This window comes from Fopius arisanus, unplaced genomic scaffold (genome assembly GCF_000806365.1).
Source record: "Fopius arisanus strain USDA-PBARC FA_bdor unplaced genomic scaffold, ASM80636v1 scaffold00161, whole genome shotgun sequence".
NCBI lineage: Eukaryota > Metazoa > Arthropoda > Insecta > Hymenoptera > Braconidae > Fopius > Fopius arisanus.
Genome location: NW_011887900.1, coordinates 13,326 through 33,136, shown reverse-complemented (window position 1 = coordinate 33,136; position 19,811 = coordinate 13,326). Strand labels below are relative to the sequence as shown.

The 19,811-nt window shown below is 40.4% G+C and overlaps 1 protein-coding gene across 1 annotated transcript in view; it reads left to right on the top strand.

Moving 5' to 3' along the window:
* LOC105272326 (uncharacterized) overlaps positions 1-18,128 on the top strand; it is a 175,223-nt gene extending 157,095 nt beyond the window's left edge. The window contains exon 4 of the mRNA XM_011314407.1: positions 16,063-18,128. Coding sequence (XP_011312709.1) covers positions 16,063-16,100 — 38 coding nt within the window. The 3' untranslated portion in view covers positions 16,101-18,128. The remainder of the gene's footprint in view (positions 1-16,062) is intronic.
* The last annotated feature ends 1,683 nt before the right edge of the window (positions 18,129-19,811 follow it).

The following is a 19,811-nucleotide window of genomic DNA, read 5'->3' as shown; positions in this document are numbered from 1 at the left end:
CTAATAAGCATATCAACTTTCGTGTACATTAACGCCTCTCAACGTTACACCGCGAGCGATCTTAATAGACGCGCAACTTCTCTTTGTTAATCAACGATTATTTCACAATCTAAATCAACGTAATTCAACTCGTTTAATCAACTTAACGCTTTCTCAACGACTCTGTATATTTTTGTACATAATAGTGACAAGTGAATATTAAAACGCAGTGTTTTATAACTCGGCTTTCTTTCAACTTGATCACCTTTATCCCGACATACCATTTCCAATTTTCCGACGCCCGACCACCCACAAAACAACGTTCCTCATCAAACATCTGTCTTGGAGGCGATCAGATTCACGTCGACCTGGAGTCATTTTTTCACAAAATTTTTTGTGATTTTTTAAATTTAATATTTATATGATTTTTTTTTAAATGGTGTGACTTCATCCATGCAGCTATTGTCCCATGTTTCTGCCTTGCGTTTCAATTAGCGTCGACTTGGCGCCGTTTGTTCACAACATTTTTTCAATGATTTTTTAATAATAAAACTCTTGAAAAAGTGAAGTCGTATCCGTTACTATGAAGTTATTTTTGTAATAGTGTAATAATTACCAAACAAATGATGCAATCAAGAGTATTGTTATCTGTTTTAAGCCTCTCTGTCATGTGTTGGTTAATCATAGTAATTGTCCTCAATGAAATATAATTTAAATATTCATATTTTAGTTTTTATGAAATCATTCAAGTTGATTATTGGAAAATATTACATAAAAAATTGAAATTTGGAGGTAATATTTTAATTCACATATTAACACTCGATTCCAATTGTTAACGAGTAATTCACAAATATTAGGTTATTTAGGTAATTAATTAAAGATTAAAATGCTCGAAGATTGAAGCACTGAAATTTTTTAATTTAAAAGATTAAATTTATGTGCAATATTTAAATTGAATATTAACAACTGATTCCAATTGTTAAAGGTTCATTTACAAACATTAAATTATCTGCTTAATTAATTTATGATTAAAATGTTCGAATTCTAAATATTGAAAAATTAACGAAACTAAAATTTTTAATTTGGTTGTTATATTCAAATCATTAAATTATTAACAATGGATTCCAATTGTTAAAGGGTAAGTCGCAAATAATAAATGACTTGCCGCGCCTTGATTGGCTTACAAGCACGGGCTCCATCCTAGTTCATGCGCCACAGCTACGGACCCGTGCGGATGAAGTCCGTAAGCGCAAACAATTTCCCCTATACTTACGAGTTTTATTCCCTAGAATAGCCCACCCAAACAGCGCCAGGGAATAGTAACGCTCTCGAAATTATAATAAAACTAGCGCCACATGTTGATCACTGCTGAAAATGATGATTTAAATGAATGTGACAAATTTTTTTTTTCAATTCTTGGCTGACATGATAATAATATCGTGCCTGGCATACAATAATAAAAACCCTTCGATTATTTTGCAATTACATTTAAAAGTGATTTTAAGTAACCTCGTATCAGCACCCAACAATTTGTTACTACACTGTGTCAGAATGTTTATATTTCATAGGAACGGGAATAATAAATAAATTTTTGAAAATTTGTATGTATAATGACTTGATAAGACACATCACGACTAATTAATCAGTGTATCACAAAGAGACGATTTTAAGCTCATTTTAAACTGTTAATCACTTAAATTTTCTACGTTAACCAAACATTCTACGTCAAGTCAAATTATTGAATCATATAATTTTCTATAAACATAGTTTTTCACTACATTGGATTCTCTTTGATCCCCCAAATATATTTTTAATGAGTCCCAAGAACGTACCCGTGATAATGCGACATAAAGTTGTCTATGATTGAAAATATCTCGTCTGAGGTCAATCCCAATTTTCTCAAAAGTTTGTCCTTGTGATTTGCAATGCTACACTGATTAATTAGTCGTGTTGTGTCTTATCAAGTCATTATACATACGAATTTTCAAAAATTTATTTATTATTCCCGTTCCTATGAAATATAAACATTCTGACACAGTATAGTAACAAATTGTTGGGTGCTAATAAGAGGTTGCTTAAAATCACTTTTAAATGTAATTGCAAAATAATCGAAGGGTTTTTATTATTGTATGCCAGACACGATATTATTATCATGTCAACCAAGAATTAAAAAAAAAAATTTCTCACATTCATTTAAATCATCATTTGCAGCAGTGCTCAACACCGCGGCCGCAAGCGGCCGCGGTGGCGCTAGTACTTGCAGCTCAGGTATACTCTGCTTGTTATACGCATTGATATTGGTTATGCGCATGCCCATATGAAAAATTCCCATGATCGATATATCGAGAATAGTTACAATCGATTATCTCCATGAAATCCGCCATGTTCGATTAATGACCCATCTCTCTTTTTATATAGGACTCTTGAAAAAGTGGATTCTTATCCGTTGCCGTGGAGTTATTTTTGTAATAGTTGTAACGTGACATTTTCGTATGGGGGTTGAAAATGCCCGTCACCTTCGCCCTACTTCCTTAAGGCCTAACCAAACCTGTTAAAATTAAATCAAATGGGCGCCAGGTAATTTTTAGCCGGAATTAGCAAACCAGAAAATCACTAAAACTAACTTAACTAATTTCCATTGCCTCTATCAACCCTCGTAAACTCAAAAGAAAACAATTTTCTAAAGGAGAACAGAAAGGGAAAATCAGGCTTTGGAGAAAGGTAACGGTCCTGGTTCGCTCAGTGTGCGGGTTATGGAAAGAAGGGTGGATCCTGGGTGGAAACGGGGTATTTTGGGCATGCCTAAGCATGGGTTAAATTACCATGTAAATCAAATAAAAAGGAAAGACAAATAAAGTCTCCAAAAAATGTAATTTATTCAACTAATATTCCGAGGTAATTCCAAAAAGATGCAACTAGAAAAATTAATTATTAAATGCTATTATGAGTAGCCCCTCCTTGTTACCATTGAAATTTGCCTGCAAAGATTATCGCCCGGCGATAATCCGAGGATCACCCTCTTCCTAATTTTAGCGCGCCGGGAAATCAATGATTTCCCGGAATTCCTGGGAAGTCTTTGATTACCTTAGGATTATAAATCCGATATTCCGCGGAACGCTTAACCACGCGGAAAAGAAAAAAAAGCAACCAAAAAAAAGTGTCGACCCCTCGGACTCGAACCAACTCTGCTCGGATCTGAAACTTAAAATCTCTTAAAACTTAAAATTTTGGTAGATTTCGGGAAAAATGTCCACTGGCGTGGCCAGGGGAGCCCCTAGTATTTTGGGGAATCATCAGCGAGGGAGAAACTCCCTCGAAAACCACCTAAAATGGAAGAGGAAATTCAGCCAAAACCGGGGTTCCTATTCTCACTCAAAAACCACACTAAGCGAGGGAAATTCTCTCGAAATTACCCACCGATATAATCAGGGGAGCCCCTAGTATTTTGGGGATTCATCAGTGGAGGGAAAAACCCTCAGAACACCATCCAAAAATGGATGGAAGAGTCAACCGAAGCCGGGCGATCGGCTCGGACAAGGCCACGACATGTCGTGGAAATAACCACAATAAAGGTGGAATAATCGCTCATACAACACTAATTATGAATGCCCAACCCACCTTTGGGGGTTTCCTTCCCTTTCTGGGTACTTTCCTCACCATAATCCTCACTTTTTCCCATGTAATTCCTCACTAATTCTTTCTTTCACACGTGTTGTCTGACTCGCAATGAACAACTGACTTCGAGAGGTCAGTGCAACAAGTGGGCCACGCACAGCCGAAAATCAGGCGCTCCCTGATTGGCTGGCGTTAGTTGCTGGTTGCGGCACGACGCCCCTAGCGACAATTGAAATTCAAATTCGTAATCTAATCAGTCTATTATTTTATCCCTTGATGATTCCACTTATTTTCTCTTTTCATTTCACGGGCGGTCGGGGCCTTATTGATCGCCTTTCCAGGGGAGCATGAATACTAAAAATCTTTCTTTCTCCACCCATAAATCTAAAATTTAGTATTTCCTACGAATCTCAAAAATTATTAAAAATTCATTTTAATCACTAAGCAACCTGGCAATCCGGGGCGAATGAGGGTTGCACTTATTCCCCCCGGCCTTCCACCAAAAACAGAAACGTAAACGTAAACGTAGCCCTAAATTCATGCCCTCAATAAATCGGAACGTCAAATTTTGTTTGAACTCGTGATGTTTTATTTAAATGACTGGATGGCTCAATTTTCGGCCCTTCTTCACGGCATTTTAGGCCCTTAACCCTAGCGCTAAATCCTAATTTTCTAATCTAACTAAACCAGGGGCTCGGTGCCCCTGCACGCGATGATCCGCGTAATATTTTGTGGATGGTATTGGAGGGTTTCGACATCACTAACGGACATCCCCACATGTCCGTTACATAGTGTAATAAGTGAAAAAAGTAAAAATCTCATCAGTGTAACCTGACATTTTCGCGGGGAATGGAAGATGCCCATTACCTTCGCCCTACTTCCCCTGAGCCTAACAAAACTTGCTAAAATTTAAATCAATCGGCGCCAGGTAATTTTTGACCGGAATTACCAAACCGGAAAAGGTCCATAATCCTAAACTTAACTAACCTCGATATCCGTCACATCAAAAATCGAACCTCAAACTCCTAAAACACTAACTCAAAACTATACTCTAAAATCAAAAAGGAAACCTGCAGGGAACGGAAAAAATGATTAGGCTTTTGGGGAAAGGTGACGGTCCGGGGGTCGCTCAGTATGCCAGTTGTAGAGAGGGGGTGGATCCTAGATGGGGGCAAGGTTGTTACAAAAATCGGGAAAAATTCCAAAAAAGGAAAAAGGAGGCGAGAAATAAATTAATGCAACAAAACATTGTCCTTACGTGTTCCGCTATTGACGTCAAAATTCAGTACAAGAATAATAATTAATTATACAAATATCTATTGAGATACTCTATTCCCAAAATTTTATTAGTATTTTCCACTTTCTCGAAATGTAAACGTTCCCTCAAACTCCCAAATATAAATTTAATTCTCCTCCTCAATTATCGCCAAATATGAATTTTCGCACAAAATCCTAAATACAATTCCAAGGGTCCTATTAAATCGCCGCGAACATAAATTATTTAACAAAATACGAAATATTTTGTTGACTATCCCACACTCGTATAGAATAATCCCATCGGAATGCGGCCACAAGGATTATTGATCCGCGATAATCTGAGGAATAACCGAAATATTATTTTCGTCCGGGAAATCGATAATTTCGCGGAATCGAATGCTCTACGAGTGAGTGCGCGAGGGTGAGAGCGAGAGAGAGAGAAAGAGCACTATGCCTCGCTGCGCGGTTAGCAGCGAGTTGAAATCCACCACCGTAAATTCAACTTCCCTTAAAAATTCGATAACTCGGAATCCGCTGAGCAGATTCCGGAAAACCCAGAACAATATTGTTCTGGACAATATTCCCCACCATCCCACTTTTATGTATAAGGGTACATAATTAACCCCGTTGGATCAATTAATAACCACGAGGAAATTTAATGCGCGATTCCCCACCTGTTGCACGTAGCCACTCGATGGCTGCCTCGATGGCACCACGAGGGAGAACCACTGGCCTTTTCGTTGGTCGTGGACAATTTCACCAAAATTAACATAAAAATACCCTCAAAATCCCACAAAACTGCACCAATAACCTCCCAACCGCACTGGGGGATTCACAGGCCGAAGTTATTCGGAAAATTCCCTCTACAAACCTCCAAAAACCACCCAAAATTTGGGGGGGACAACCGATGCCATTTCCATGGCTCGGAAAAATCTCATAACCGCCAATAATTATTGGGGAGCCCCCAGAAACGGGAAAAATCTGTAAATAAAACCGTAAAAACTCACTTTAGATTTTCTTGCTGCCTTCCTCTTTCTCTTCAGGACCATCCTGGCTGCAGCTAATTGTCCTGGCGTCCTGGGTGGTGCACTGTATCACTCACGTGCCCACTCTATTTTTCGCGTGTTTCCTCTTTCACGATTGAGACGTAACTAATTTTCGCACGCCGACCCCCTAATCACGCCTACCAATCGATCGAGTGTCGATTGGTGGGTCCATCTACCTTATTATGGGCCAAGCCCTTCGCGGGAGAATTAATTCAAATTTGAATTAATATATGCCAAAAATTTGACCTACTAGCATTTAGGGCTTTATAGCCGTCGGGAAGAAGCTAATGATCCCAATGATCATTCTGTGTTAGGTAGTGAAAATGGTTACGGACGGTCATCTGACTATGTTGTTCAGGTAGGGCATCCAGTGACTTGGTCATGACCGTCTCTTTCACTCTTATAGCGAGATCTTATAGATTGGAGCTGGTACTATGCAATTTCTTGTGGGAGACAAAGACGCCGTAGTTGAGCATGCCACCTAGAATGATTCATACACTAAATATTAACGAGTTAATAATCATTATGAGGCTTCTAGATATAGATGCAAAAGCCTTGTCGTCGTCATAGAATTATTCAAATAGTCCACATTGCTTGTTTTCACAACTTTTCAATAGTCACTGAGATATTGTGATTCCTAGAGATCGCCTTAAGACGTCTTTGTTGATAAACAAATAGGATACAATCGCTGTAGGTCACAGTTTATGTATTTATGCTTCCAATAATTTTGCAAGAGAAAATCTGTCGAGATAGTGATGAATGTATAAAGTTTAATACATGATATCTTCTATCTATACATATTATATTATATTTTTATCTATACATGATAGCTTCTCATTTTTTGCAGTCAATCCCATTCCAGTCTTCTTTCTGCCAATATTGTTGACTAGAGAATAACGAAAATTCCAAGTTAATACCATTTATTCATTAAATTATGACAATGAAAGAATTGTAGAATTTTCATCATTCTCGCGAATGTGACGCTGAATGTCAGGATTTGGAATACCTGTAAATTTTATGGTTAATACTAAAATTCATAATAATCCATGAATGCAGGCTAATACTGGAATATGTAAAATTATTATTTATTGTTTCTGAATTCATCGACAATTTCAAACATTATGCAAATACATTTTTGAAGGTAAAAATTCTTTCCGGGAAACTTCATGAATGGGGCAAAACTTATGATATCGAAAGTGAAATTCGCTGAATCCTCGTCCCTCGGTCGTCTACCGCTACTTAGTCCTTCTGACAATTGATCCTTTTCCCACCATTCTAACCACAACGAAGAAGTACCTCTGAGAAGTACCATCGAGAAGTTCACCACATATTCGTTTCTATTAGAAACTTCACGTAGAACTTTTCAATCCTTGAGTAGTGTGTGAATAATATTGTTTTTCCCCCTAGGGACTGGACAGTACGATTCTAACCTTGCATCGCTCCGTTATATCGCAGTTTCCAGTCCCTACGAGAATAAAATATCATGTGTCTCAAGGAAAGAAACTATTTTCTGGCAAAATACTTTACTCCCTAGAGGCACAATATACTATATTCTGTCGAAAAGAAAAAAAAACATAAAAATGCCAAGAACACGAAGGATGCAAACAGGATTCTGGGACACCACTTACCTCCGAAGAGGTAACATCCAGAGTGTTTCTTTTATTACACGAGACATGCCACGCAATTAGACCTCGTGTCTCGTTCTCGGGATCACTGGGTAGTACCGCTATCTAGTACGAGGTGTCACCACAGCTTTTAACTAATCTACAGAAACAAACTACAGGCGTGCGTGGCTCGCCGACTCATAACGTTTTCTGTGCGCGTTGCATTCACCACGGCTAAAGGACACAGAAGTATTAAATCGTCATAAAAAGGAAGATTCACTATGCCAAAAAAGCGTAGTCTTTCTCCCGATTCTCGTTTCCATAATTTGGAGAGGAAGGTTAAAAAATATAAAGAACTATTGGATAAAGAATTGGGGGATTTGGAGGATGAATCGTCAAATGATTCTTCAAACGCTTCGGGTTAGCATCTTTTTTTAGGCGGTTTATTTATCTACGCAAAAACCGTACAATTCGACTGGGACTCATACGATATGCGTCCTATTTGGATAGCAGTATGACCCAGATCTTTCTCTGCTTTCTCTCTCTCTACAGAGGTTATTGAAGGGGTATCCGACGCATCAGACAAGGAACCCATGGGCAATGTTCCACAAGATGGCGGAACTACGTCACAGCCAGTCGTCTCTCAAGAGAGCCTGGGAGGTAATAAAGAAAATGATGCAATTGGTCTGGATGAAGCTACTCTTCAATGCCTGGGGGTTGATCCTCACAAGAAGGCGGAATCTTTCGAGATCCACCCTGAGTTGGCTGACTGCTGGAAAACTATTATTTCTAAAGGTCTTCCGAAAGAGGATAAGACCATGTTGCTCAAGAAATACCCTCTGAAAGGGAACTGTCCTCTTACTGACCCCATCCTTGAACCCGGAAATTCTGCCCCTGGTTTCAACGACGGTTAAATCAAGAGATAAATATCTTGCTGCCAATCAGGGGCCGGTGGGTCTCCGCTTGGTCCCTCTGGGACGAGCCTTGGGATTGGTGTTGAATGAGGAACAGGATGGTATTGATAAGGAGGAGTTGATGCAACTTTTGGCGGACTCGACCAGATCCTTATGTGAGGTTATGTTTCAACTGACAAAAACAAGGAAGTCCTACATCTATCCTTATGTCAATGACAAGTATAAGTCAATCCTGGAGAATTCCGTAACGGATGATTTCTTATTTGGCTCTGACCTCTCAAAAAGGATCAAAGCCGCCTGTTCGGCTGAAAGAATTGTTCTATCTATCAAGGCTCATAACCGACACTTCCCAGCAAACGCCAAAAAGTCTTTAAACTGGAAACGGCCGCCGTCAGGACAGATTCCAGGACAGGGGAACTTCAGGGGCTTTCATCACAACAGGTTCGGACCATCGATGTGAAGGGCAACAAACAAAACAACTCCTCAGCCTGCCCAACTGCCCTCAAACAACCAACACATCAGAGCAGAAATAAAATTCCAGCCGGTAAGTCGGTTGGCAAGTCGTCTTCAATGTTTCCCACAAGCTTGGTCCAGGATCACCTCTGACAGCTTTGTTCTGGACGCAATAAAGGGGTATAAAATTCCATTTATCGAGACTCCGAAACAAAGAGGATCGGTGGGATCGTTGGTAGGTAATGGAGAAATGGAGTTAATACAAAGGCAATTAACGATGTTTTGAAGTTAGGAGCTGTAGAAAAATGATAAATTGTTCAGGGTCAGGTTTTGTCAAATTATTTTTTAGTCACCAAGAGTAACAAAAAAATGCGTTTTGTGTTTAATTTTAAAAAAGTGAATGAATTTATTGATAGAGAACATTTTAAAATGGAGGATACAATAACAGCTTTGAAGCTGATGACTAAAAATTGTTACCTGAGCACTATTGACGTGGAGAGCGCGTATTATGTAATTCCTATACATAAATCCGATAGGAAGTTTTTACGCTTCTCTTGGAACAAGTGTATCTACGAATATACATGTCTTCCATTTGGGCTACATATAGCTCCATGGGTTTTCACAAAAATATTGAAGCCGGTTGTAGCCTTTCTCAGAAATCAACAGTTGACCTCTGTGAGTTAATTAGATGATTGGCTTTGCCTCGCAGAATGAGAGAAAAAATGTCTGAAAAATATTCAGACGACGGTTGAACTGTTAAAAGATGGTGGGTTTCTTATTAATCACGAGAAAAGCAACTTGAAACCAAAAAAAAAATGTAAATACCTGCAATTTACTCTAAACTCGGAATCAATGTCCTTAGACCTTCCATTGGATAAACAGCAAGGCCTACTGAAACTCATCCGAGATATTAGAGCTAGACCTCGTAGTTCCATCAGGGATTTCGCTCGTTTTGTAGGGTGCATCTCTGCGGCTTGCCCAGCGACAGCGTATGGCTGGTGTCATTCAAAGTTATTCGAACGCTCTAGATATTTAGCATTATTGCCTCCGGGGGAGATTGTGATAGCACTATGAAAATAGAGTCTTGGATTTATTCAGACTTAGATTGGTGGGAGGCTCATATCCAGGGGGCCAGTAACCCAATAAGAGCAATGAACTTTAATAAAGATATATATTCGGACGCTTCGAATTCAGGCTGGGGAGTTTTTTGAGAGGATCAAGCGATATTCAACAACTGGTCTCAAGCGGAGGGGTTGCTTCACATCAACCAATTAGAATTGTTAGCCGCTCTGTACGGACTTAAATCGTTCGCCTCCAAGTGGCATGATCAAGAGATCCTCCTTAGGATTGATAACACGACAGCTGTGTCTTACATCAATCGTATGGGAGGGATACGATTTCCTCACTTAAACAAGTTAGCTCGAGAAGTTTGGGAATTTTGTGAGAAAAGGAATTTATGGATTTACGCATCATACATTCCCTCTCGGGAAAATGTTGAAGCTGATCAGGTATCACGGATTGATAAAGCAGACACCGAGTGAGAACTCGCGGATTGGGCCTTTCAGAAAATTGTGGAACGCTGGGGAGAACCAGCAATCGATTTATTTGCTTAAAGTTCCAATAAAAAGTGCCCCAAATATTGCTCATGGTATAGGGGCCCTGAGGCTTTCTCAGTCGATGCGTTTATTATGGCTTAGGACTCAAATTTTTACGCGTTTCCTCCCTTTGCGCTGATTCTCAAAGTATTGAGGAAGATCGTGAACGACCAAGCTTGGGGGATATTATTGGTTCCAGACTGGAAGGCTCAGCTCTGGTATCCTCTCTGGCTGTCAATCCTCGATGGTGAGCCAATTATCTTCGAACCCCAAAGTAACTTGCTATTATCTGCTTCCAGAGACCAACAGCACCCCTCAACGAAGAAATTAAGATTTATGACAGGTCGCATATTCACGAGGCATTTGCCAAAAGAAATTTAAATAATCGATCAATCGATATTATGGTCAATTCGTTATCAAAGTCTACCTTTAAGCAGTATAAGAGACCTATTGAAGAGTGGGTAAAATTTTATGAAAATTTGGGTCTCGACGCTCGGAATCCTAAGGTTCAAGAGGTCATAGGATGGTTAACGCAGAAATTTGACCTCGGCATTTCTTACAGTTCACTTAACATTTGTCGTTCAGCAATTTCGCTGATTGGCGGAGAAAGAATTGGGAAGAATCGCCTAATTTCTCATCTGATGAAGGGAGCATATAATTTGAAACCGCTAGAACCCAAATATAAAGAAAGCTATGATCTCGATCCGGTCCTAAATAAGCTTAAGAAGTTATCACCTATAAATTCATTGTCTCTCCCCCAGCTTAGCAGCAAATTAGCAATGTTGCTAGCTCTGGTTACGTCCCACCGTAAACAAACAATTCATTTGACCAAAATTAGTAATATTAAGTCAGTAGGGGATTCTTATGAGATCAGGATCCCAGATAGAGTAAAAAATTCGGGGCCTGGGGTCACTCAACCTCTTCTGATAATACCAAGGTTTGAAGAGCACCCAGAGTTATGTGCAGCAATGACTTTAGAAAAGTATTTAACCTCAACTAAAAAGGTCAGAGGTAACGAAGACCCCTTATTTATCACTTCTAGACAGCCTGACAAGGCTGCTTCTAAGGACACACTTAGTAGATGGCTTAGGTCTTTGTTGGCGGATAGCGGTTTAAGTCGGAAGTTGGCTCCGCATACTATCCGCCATGCGGCGACATCCGCAGAATTGAAAGAAGGTATCGATGTTTCTATTATTAAGAGTTTGGCCGGTTGGTCTCAAACCTCCAGGACATTTAATAAATTTTATAATCGTCCCATTGTCCACAATAAGAGAGATTTTGCCAAAGCGATTGTTAGAATATAAGAAAGAGAAAATAATTTTTATAAACAAAAACAGTTCTTAATGATATTACGATTGTAAGGATAATGTGAGCAAAGTTCTGTACTTGGGTTACACAGTTATGTTATGTTCAAGTTTCGAAATAAAGACAAGTTATTTCAATTGAAACGGGAATACTATAAACATCTACCAAGTGATCACGAGAATGACACACGAGGTATAATTGGACGATTAGGCGAGCACGACGCTTCGCCCAATATTTAAGTATGTAAGGAGCTGCGAAATACGTTATCCGCAAGTCTGCTATATTTGGAGAATATGCAGAAGTGCCAATGACAAAGAAGGGTGATGCGATGTAAGAGGATTTTTCCCGGGTCAACACCCCGGGATTCTCCTTAAACTATTCTGGCTGCCGCCTCTATCGTTCACGATTGGGCGCCAGCCAGGTTTTTCTGGAAAACCTGACGGAAAACCAGCCGCGAAGGAATTTCGTCAACTCCGCGGACTTTCGGTGGAGGGTCTCACAATGCCGAGCCAGCATCAGCATGACACGGTAGAGTGGGCGAGGGTCACCAACATACGAGTAACTTGTAACGAGCATCGGGGATGCCCGTTAGGATCCCCAAAAATGAGGGAGAGTGAGGAAATTAGGACATAGGTTAGGTTTAAGGAAAAACTAGGATTTCTCCCGTTTCGGGGTGGTTTAGAGTAGGTTAAGGGTGAGAGGAATTTTTAGAGGGTGATAGAGTAAGCCCTCAGGGCACAAACAGGGTAAAAATATTAACAACCCCAACGGATTGCCAAAGACTGATTACGGGTGGAAGGTCGTACGGGGTAGATTCAGTCACTACTCCTACGAATTGCCAAGACTGAATACCGGTGGAAGGGCGCTCGGGATAAAATCAGTCGTTATCCCGGCGGATTGCTAAATAAATTAAGGGTTAGTAAAATAAAATTAGGTTTAAGAATTAGGAATAAGGGTCTTTTAAATCCGAGAATCTCGGAGAACCGATCCGGAAAAAGGAATGAGGGCAATAGATAAATTTTCGGATTGGGCAATTAATTCAAATTTAAATTAATTCCCCCGCGAAGGGCTTGGCCCATAATAGGGTAGAGGGATCCACCAATCGACACGCGATCGATTGGTAGGCGTGATTAGGGGGTCAGCGCAACGCGACACTGACCTCCGAAAATCAGTCACGCATTAACCGCGAGAACATACGCACGTGAGTGATAGGTGAGGCTCCCAGGACGTGACGAGAGTGATACAGTGCACCACCCAGGACACCAGGACAATTAGCTGTAGCCAGGATGGTCCTGAAGAGAAAGAGGAAGGCAGCGAGAAAATCTACCGTGAGTTTTTACGGTTTTATTTAAAGATGTTTCCCCTATTGGCGGCTCCTCGATAATTATTGGCGGTTGTGAGATTTTTCCGAGCCATGGAAATGGCATCGGTTGTGTCCCCCAAATTTTGGGTGGTTTTGAAGCGGTTTGTGGAGGGTTTTTCCGAATAATTTCGGCTTGCATTATCCCCCAGTGCGATTGGGAGGTCATTGGTGTAAATTGTGGGACTTTGAGGGTATTTTTATGTCAGTTATGAGTGAAATTGTCCACGGCCAACGAACAAGGCCAGCGGATTTCCTTCGTGGTGCCATCGAGGCACCCATCGAGCGGCTACGTGCAACAGGTGGGGAATCGCGTGTTAAATTTCTTCGCGGTTATTAATTGCGTTAACGGGGCTAATTATGTACCCATACGCCTAAATTTTTGTGGGATTGTGGAGGATAAGGTCCCGAACCAGATGATTCAGGTTTTTCCGGAATCTGCTCAGCGGATTCCGAGTTCTCGAATTTTAATCGAAGTCAGATTTATTGTGTGAATTTCTCCTCGCTGCTAACCGAGCAGCGAGGCATAGTGCCGTCTCTCTCGCTCTCTCTCGTTCGCGCTCACTCGTTGAGGGTCCGATTCCGGGAAATTATCGATTTCCGGGCGAAAATAATATTTCGGTTATTTCTCGGATTCTCGCCGATCAATAATCATTGAGGCCGCATTCCGATGCGATTATTCTGTGTGAGTATGAGATAATCAACAAAATATGTCGTGTTTTGCTAAAAAATTTATGTTCACGGCGATTTAACGAGACAGTTGAAGTTGTATTCATCGTTCTGTGAGAAAATTCATATTTCGCGATAATTGAAGAGTACAATTAAGTTTATATTGGGGATTTCGTTGGGACGCTGATATTTAGAGAAAGTTAAAAATTGCTAATGAAATTTGGAAGCAGATTAGCCTTATAAAATTCTTTATCACTTATTATTATTCTACCGAATTTTTACATGAATAGCGGAACACGTAAGGACAATGTTTTGTTGCATTAATTTATTTCTCGCCTCCCCTTTCCTTTTTTTTTGGTATTTTTCCCAATTTTTGCAGTAACCTTGCACCCATCTACGATCCACCCCTCTCACCATAACTGGCAGACTGAGCGACCCCAGGACCGTCACCTTTCCCCAAAAACCTAATTATCCTTTCCGTTCCCTTCAGGTTTCCTTTTTGATTATAGAGTATATTTTTGAGTTAGAGCTTTAGGAGTTTGAGGTACGATTTTCGATACAATGAATTTCGAGGTTAGTTAAGTGTAGGATTAAGGACTTTTTCCGGTTTGTAATTCCGGACAAAAAATTACCTGGCGCCCATAAGGTTAAATTTTAGCAGGTTTTATTAGGCTCAGAGAAAGTAGGGCGAAGGTAATGGGAATTTTCCATTCCCCGGGAAAATGTCACGTTACAAACTTCAATCACTAACTTGAGCCGCGCTTACGGCGTCGTCATCGATATCTTTCGGGGGACGTATTCCCCACAACTCTCGTGGAGGGATGTGACCATCCCTCGCACGTGGTACTCTCTACACTGGGGTGGCTCAACCCCAGACGAGACACAGATTATCTGCGAATCCTTCTCACCCCGCAGGGCGCCGAACTCCTCAAGGCACATGCAACGCAGGTATCTGGAGACCTTTCTCACCCACCTAACGTCCACCCCAACTCGAGAGCTCGGTAATAGCAATCTCATCGCGAGTCAAAACCGGAGTTAATCCCCATGGAGGCGCGTGCGACTGGACCGACGGGAAACGACTGGCCTCCCAGCCCTTAGTCCACCCTAACACCATGGGTTTCGTCCTAGAGATGGATCCCTGTAGCCTCGGACTATAGTCCGTAGCCTCAAAGTCATCCATTTCACTGATCGGGGACGCATAAGTGTCCCCTTCTCTTGCTATTCCAAGATTCCTTGCAACCACGTGCCCCTCATAATCCCAGCAGAGATTATTGCCACCAACTGATCCCGAGCTCCTAAAACATCCGCTCGAGACCAGCACTCAACGCTAACAGCTCTCAAATCTCCCAGGGCCTTCTCCCCCTAGTTTGAGCATCTCAGCGACTGTGGGTCATCCGTTATCCCACAGCCACCAATCAACTCGACGGGATCCTGGGGGCGCTAGTCCTTTCACCTAGCTGTTGGTCCCTAGTCTAAGTCGACGGGGCCCTTCAGAACCCCCCAGTTGGAACGCCTGTACGTCGGCCCTGGACTCCCTGACACAGCTGGGTGGATTTCCGAATTGGGAAACAGCTATCGCCTGCGCCATCACAGTGTTCCGAAACATGGTCTCACCCTACCACGTTTCTTCCCACTGTGTGATTGGTCTAATTTACCTTCGGAGCGGCCCGATTGGCCGTCGTCCGATGTTTCTACTCATCTTCCGCTCGGCTATTTCAGCCGGCGTTAGATGTCGGTCATTTCGCCTAGTGACTTTCCTAGGGTTTTCTCTAGTAGTGAGAAAAATCGCGAAAACAGCGATTAGTACGTTGACGCAGTTATCGACGGAGTACAGAAAATGCGCCCTTGTGTAGAGAGACTTGTCAAATAGCACATGACAAGAAGTCGGAATTTAGTTGCAAGTTAAACCATTTATTTGATATTCCGCCTGAAATATAAGTGGTCTTGATGAAAAATGAAAAGGCAAGAGTTTTATTGGATCTTCACAAACGGCCAAACAGGGGTTTGTTGGTCCGAATTGATGATACAACAAATACTCCTCCATATGAAAGAGAGCTGTAGGAAGCACACGAAAAAGGTACAAGAGCATGAATGATAATTTTCTATTATTTTTCCTCAATTTTCTTTCTATAGACTATCCTCTTCGTTCTTCATTTCCAATCATCGACAACTCCGTATTCTTTCTCTAGCAATATGTTCTAGCCTTATTTCCATAATTATGTCTCATACATTTTATTAAATAGACCATTTTTTTTTATTTTGCAGTCAATCAGCAGAAGCAGAATTCTTGCGAATTATGGTAATTATAAGTAGGTTGAAGAGGAAGGTCTAGACGAACTATTCAAACAATTGGGCCAGTAAGGAACCCCTAGCGACGTTGAATTCAGTTTACAGCCCCGCAAGGCGAAAGAAAATTTTCGTCTGTCACCCAATCTCGCCGTTGCTTTGGATCGAGCTAAAGCCGGCGATCGTATGGCTGCATGAGTAAGAGCTGCTCTCATAACACTCGAAATATCTCTAATGTTCATTTGAGCCGACAAGCTCTCCGTCGAAACCGACTGATTCACCGTGAGACCCTTAGTCACATATTCAAAAGTAATGTCAAAAAAGGTGTTCGAGGTTTACCACTGTCCATTAGGATGGAAAACAATTACGGTCGATAAAGACCAAATTCGAAACAATGGATCGACTCCCTGTTCTGATATCGAGTATCGAAGGGTTTCAATTACTCGGAATTCCGATGCTGAAACGAGCAAGTGTTGAAGAACATGCAAATCTTATTTTCAAATCACTTAAGGAGTGAGAATCTGCTGACGATATCTGGGCCATGGTATCTGGTATCACTACCAGCAATAGGGGCAGTAAAAATGGCCCATATGTCCTACTGGAGCAATTGGTGGGAAAAAATCTTTTGCATCCGGCTTGCTGACGTCATGTCATAGAACTGCTATTGAAATCTGCTTTCGAAACTTCCATAGCACCGACGTCTGGACCCGATATTACCATTTTTGTACGATTTTGAGGACAGTTGAAGAACATTGAAAACGGCGAATTTTCACCTAGAGTGCAAGATTTACGAGCAGCAGTTAAAGATTAAGTAAAGAATGTACTTGCATTTCCTTATTGACTATTGACAGTACGTTATGAGGACACATTCACAGTATACACAATTATAAGGGAATCATTTTTCCACTTGATTAAAAAATATAATTGTGCTTTATTTGTTTTATCTCTTCATAGACTGACATCAGGAAAGATTTCACAGAGTTTCGGGAACTGGTTGTGATGATCTTGGGGGGAAATCTTCCGAATAGCAACCGGTTCCCAGCTTCGGATCCATCCACCTTGCTAGATAGATGGCGAAAGCAACTTAATCACCAAAATTCTTCCCATTTAAAAATCCATTCCATATGACATCTTATTAGACAGCACTTTTGAAGAATATTTGCATGTTCATCGTCCTTCTATACCAGAAAAGATGGCTCACATCATCAAATGCAATAGAGGCTCCCAAAAATGATTTCAATTTGTCGAAAAGATTGACGACTAATCATAGTTATGCATTATTACAAGTCTACAATGCTGTACTTGAGAAGTTTGGGAACTATCTCTGGGACTTATCAGAAGAATTGATCGCTTTCTCCATTTTTGATCAGAACTTGAGTCTAGGGTGCAAAAGAAGAATATGTGAAGCTTTGAAATCTTGTCCCGCACTGAAAAATAATCGAAAGAAAGGAAAATGAGCAGTGGAGGATCTAAAATTCATCCAAAAGTCTAAATTGTCTAAATTGTCTAAATTTTAAATTAAAGGCACCATTTTTTGGATGTCGATCCTATAAAGTGGAAAAATAGTGATGATTATATTGAGTCTTTGAACATTGTGAGATAACTTCTTGGTACAAATGATGTCGCTAAAAGAAATGTGGCTCTCATGAACGAATATAATGATTTTGTGACAGGAGTTTCGATTTTCCCTTCACGTCCCTGGAGGGTCCTAATGGAGGGTGTTATACTAAATAATTGTCGATGTTTACGATTTAATTGAATAGCGCGGGTTTGACGGCTGTTTCACCACCGAGTCAGCCGCCAAGGAGGTAGTCGACACTAGGGCTGCGCGCGTCTAATTACCGACTAGTTGCTATGCAACAGGTCGGAAAAAGGCCCATCGACCCTCGACGTTGGACCTTAGAGTCGTAAGGAGTAGGATATTTTCTGATTTAGCATACGAGGCAAGCTAAAATCCTCGAACTATTGTCCCGACAAAATATATCGTTACGTGTATTGAATGATGTGAAAATTATATTTTATTGAGTGTCATTGTCAATTATTAATAGAAAGAGTTGGTCTCAAAGAAGCTGTTAAATAAATATAATTGGAACTGTCGACAATTACTGTAAGTAAGCTTTGATTAACACTCTCGCCTTTACTTCTCCTCTCTCTCTCTCTCTGTCAATCTATACTTTGGGTCAACCAATTTCCACTCCTTAAGATAGCTGGGAAACGTTGTTAGTTCGCGTTAAACTAACTGGCGCCCGTTTTGGTAAATTGTTTGTTAAAATTATTGTTGAATCTCTTGAGCCCTAGCAGCCACTGACCCAGGCCGCGCTAGGTGGGGGCCTTTCGTCTTGTGTTTTGCGTTTATAAAATTGTCGATAACTATTTAATTAAAATACCCCAATAAGCTTTTACATAAAACAAAAGGTCCTGTCTCAATTTATTCACCAACAATGAGGATAGTAAGCAAAAGTGATGCTATTTCTAACCAAATTTCGGGAACTATCACCTGCGTACACAAGAGGAACTCTAAAGTTTTCGTTAGAAAAATATTCAAATAATTAATAGATGAAGATGGTGGATAATCTTCAATAACTCCCTGAAAAATTTTAATGCATCCAACACCTTCGATGGCGTCTTGTTTCAGGAAGGATATAAAGAAATTCTTCATATCTACTATTTGAGGATGAGTAATTAACAAAAATTGTGAAAATGTAAAATAATCGTCGGGAATGAGCTATTTGTATCATTCAAATTTTGATGGAATTCTTGTGAACTGATCCCTTCAACGAGGTAAATTTTATAATGAGAAGGGGAACAATAACAATGCTTTCATTTCAGAAATAAATACATATGCTGGAAAGAGTCGAATATCAAGAAAGGTCAGCCTCTGCCTAGAAATGGTCAACGTAGCAGGCTAAATTTTTTTGACTGGTTTTATGACCGTTGCAAAAGCACCGAATAAGTCTAGCACTTGTGTCTACACAGATATTGGTCAATTGTCGTCTGCATCTTTCTTGGCATTGAATTTGTTGAAACATTTGTGTTTTCCTCTAAGTCGTAGTGACGAAATTGGACAATCATCTAATCAAATCAAAATTGAAAGCGAATGGTCGGGACACGTGGTATATATGTCTAAAAACTCCAGAATCAAGCGGAAAATTAAATTTTAATTTCGAAAAGTAAAAATTACTAAATTAAAAAAAAATCGGTCATATTCTTTGTCTTTCTGTTAGTAAGTCTACCCAATTTGATGCCGCTAAAAAACGTGGTTGGACAGATGTAGAACGTTTTTTAAACTTCAAAAAATTCACATGAGTTGATGAGTTGTTTAGCCGTCTTTTTCAAAAATCGAAACCATAAAATTTATTCTTCTTTTGCCGCCTGCCTAATAGACGTTAGGCAAGAATTGCAAAACCCAAAATTAAAAGCGTTATTCATAAAAACTATAAAGCTAGTCAAAGCAGTCTGTGCAATTCCTTTGAGCCTCTTGTTGAATCTTTCGTAGGAAAAGCAGGACCCGATATTAAAGCATTCTCTGCTTATAGCACTCGACACGCCACAGTGTTTGCTGCTCATCAAAGAGGCGTTGACATTATTGTTACTAAACGTACTGCTGGATGGTCCAGCGGCTCTGAAATAATTTGCAGGTCCTATGATACGCTAGTCAGCTTGGCAATGACCAATTTGAGTGTACAATCTCGGGTACAATGTCTGTTGACTCTTTAAGCACTGAAAAG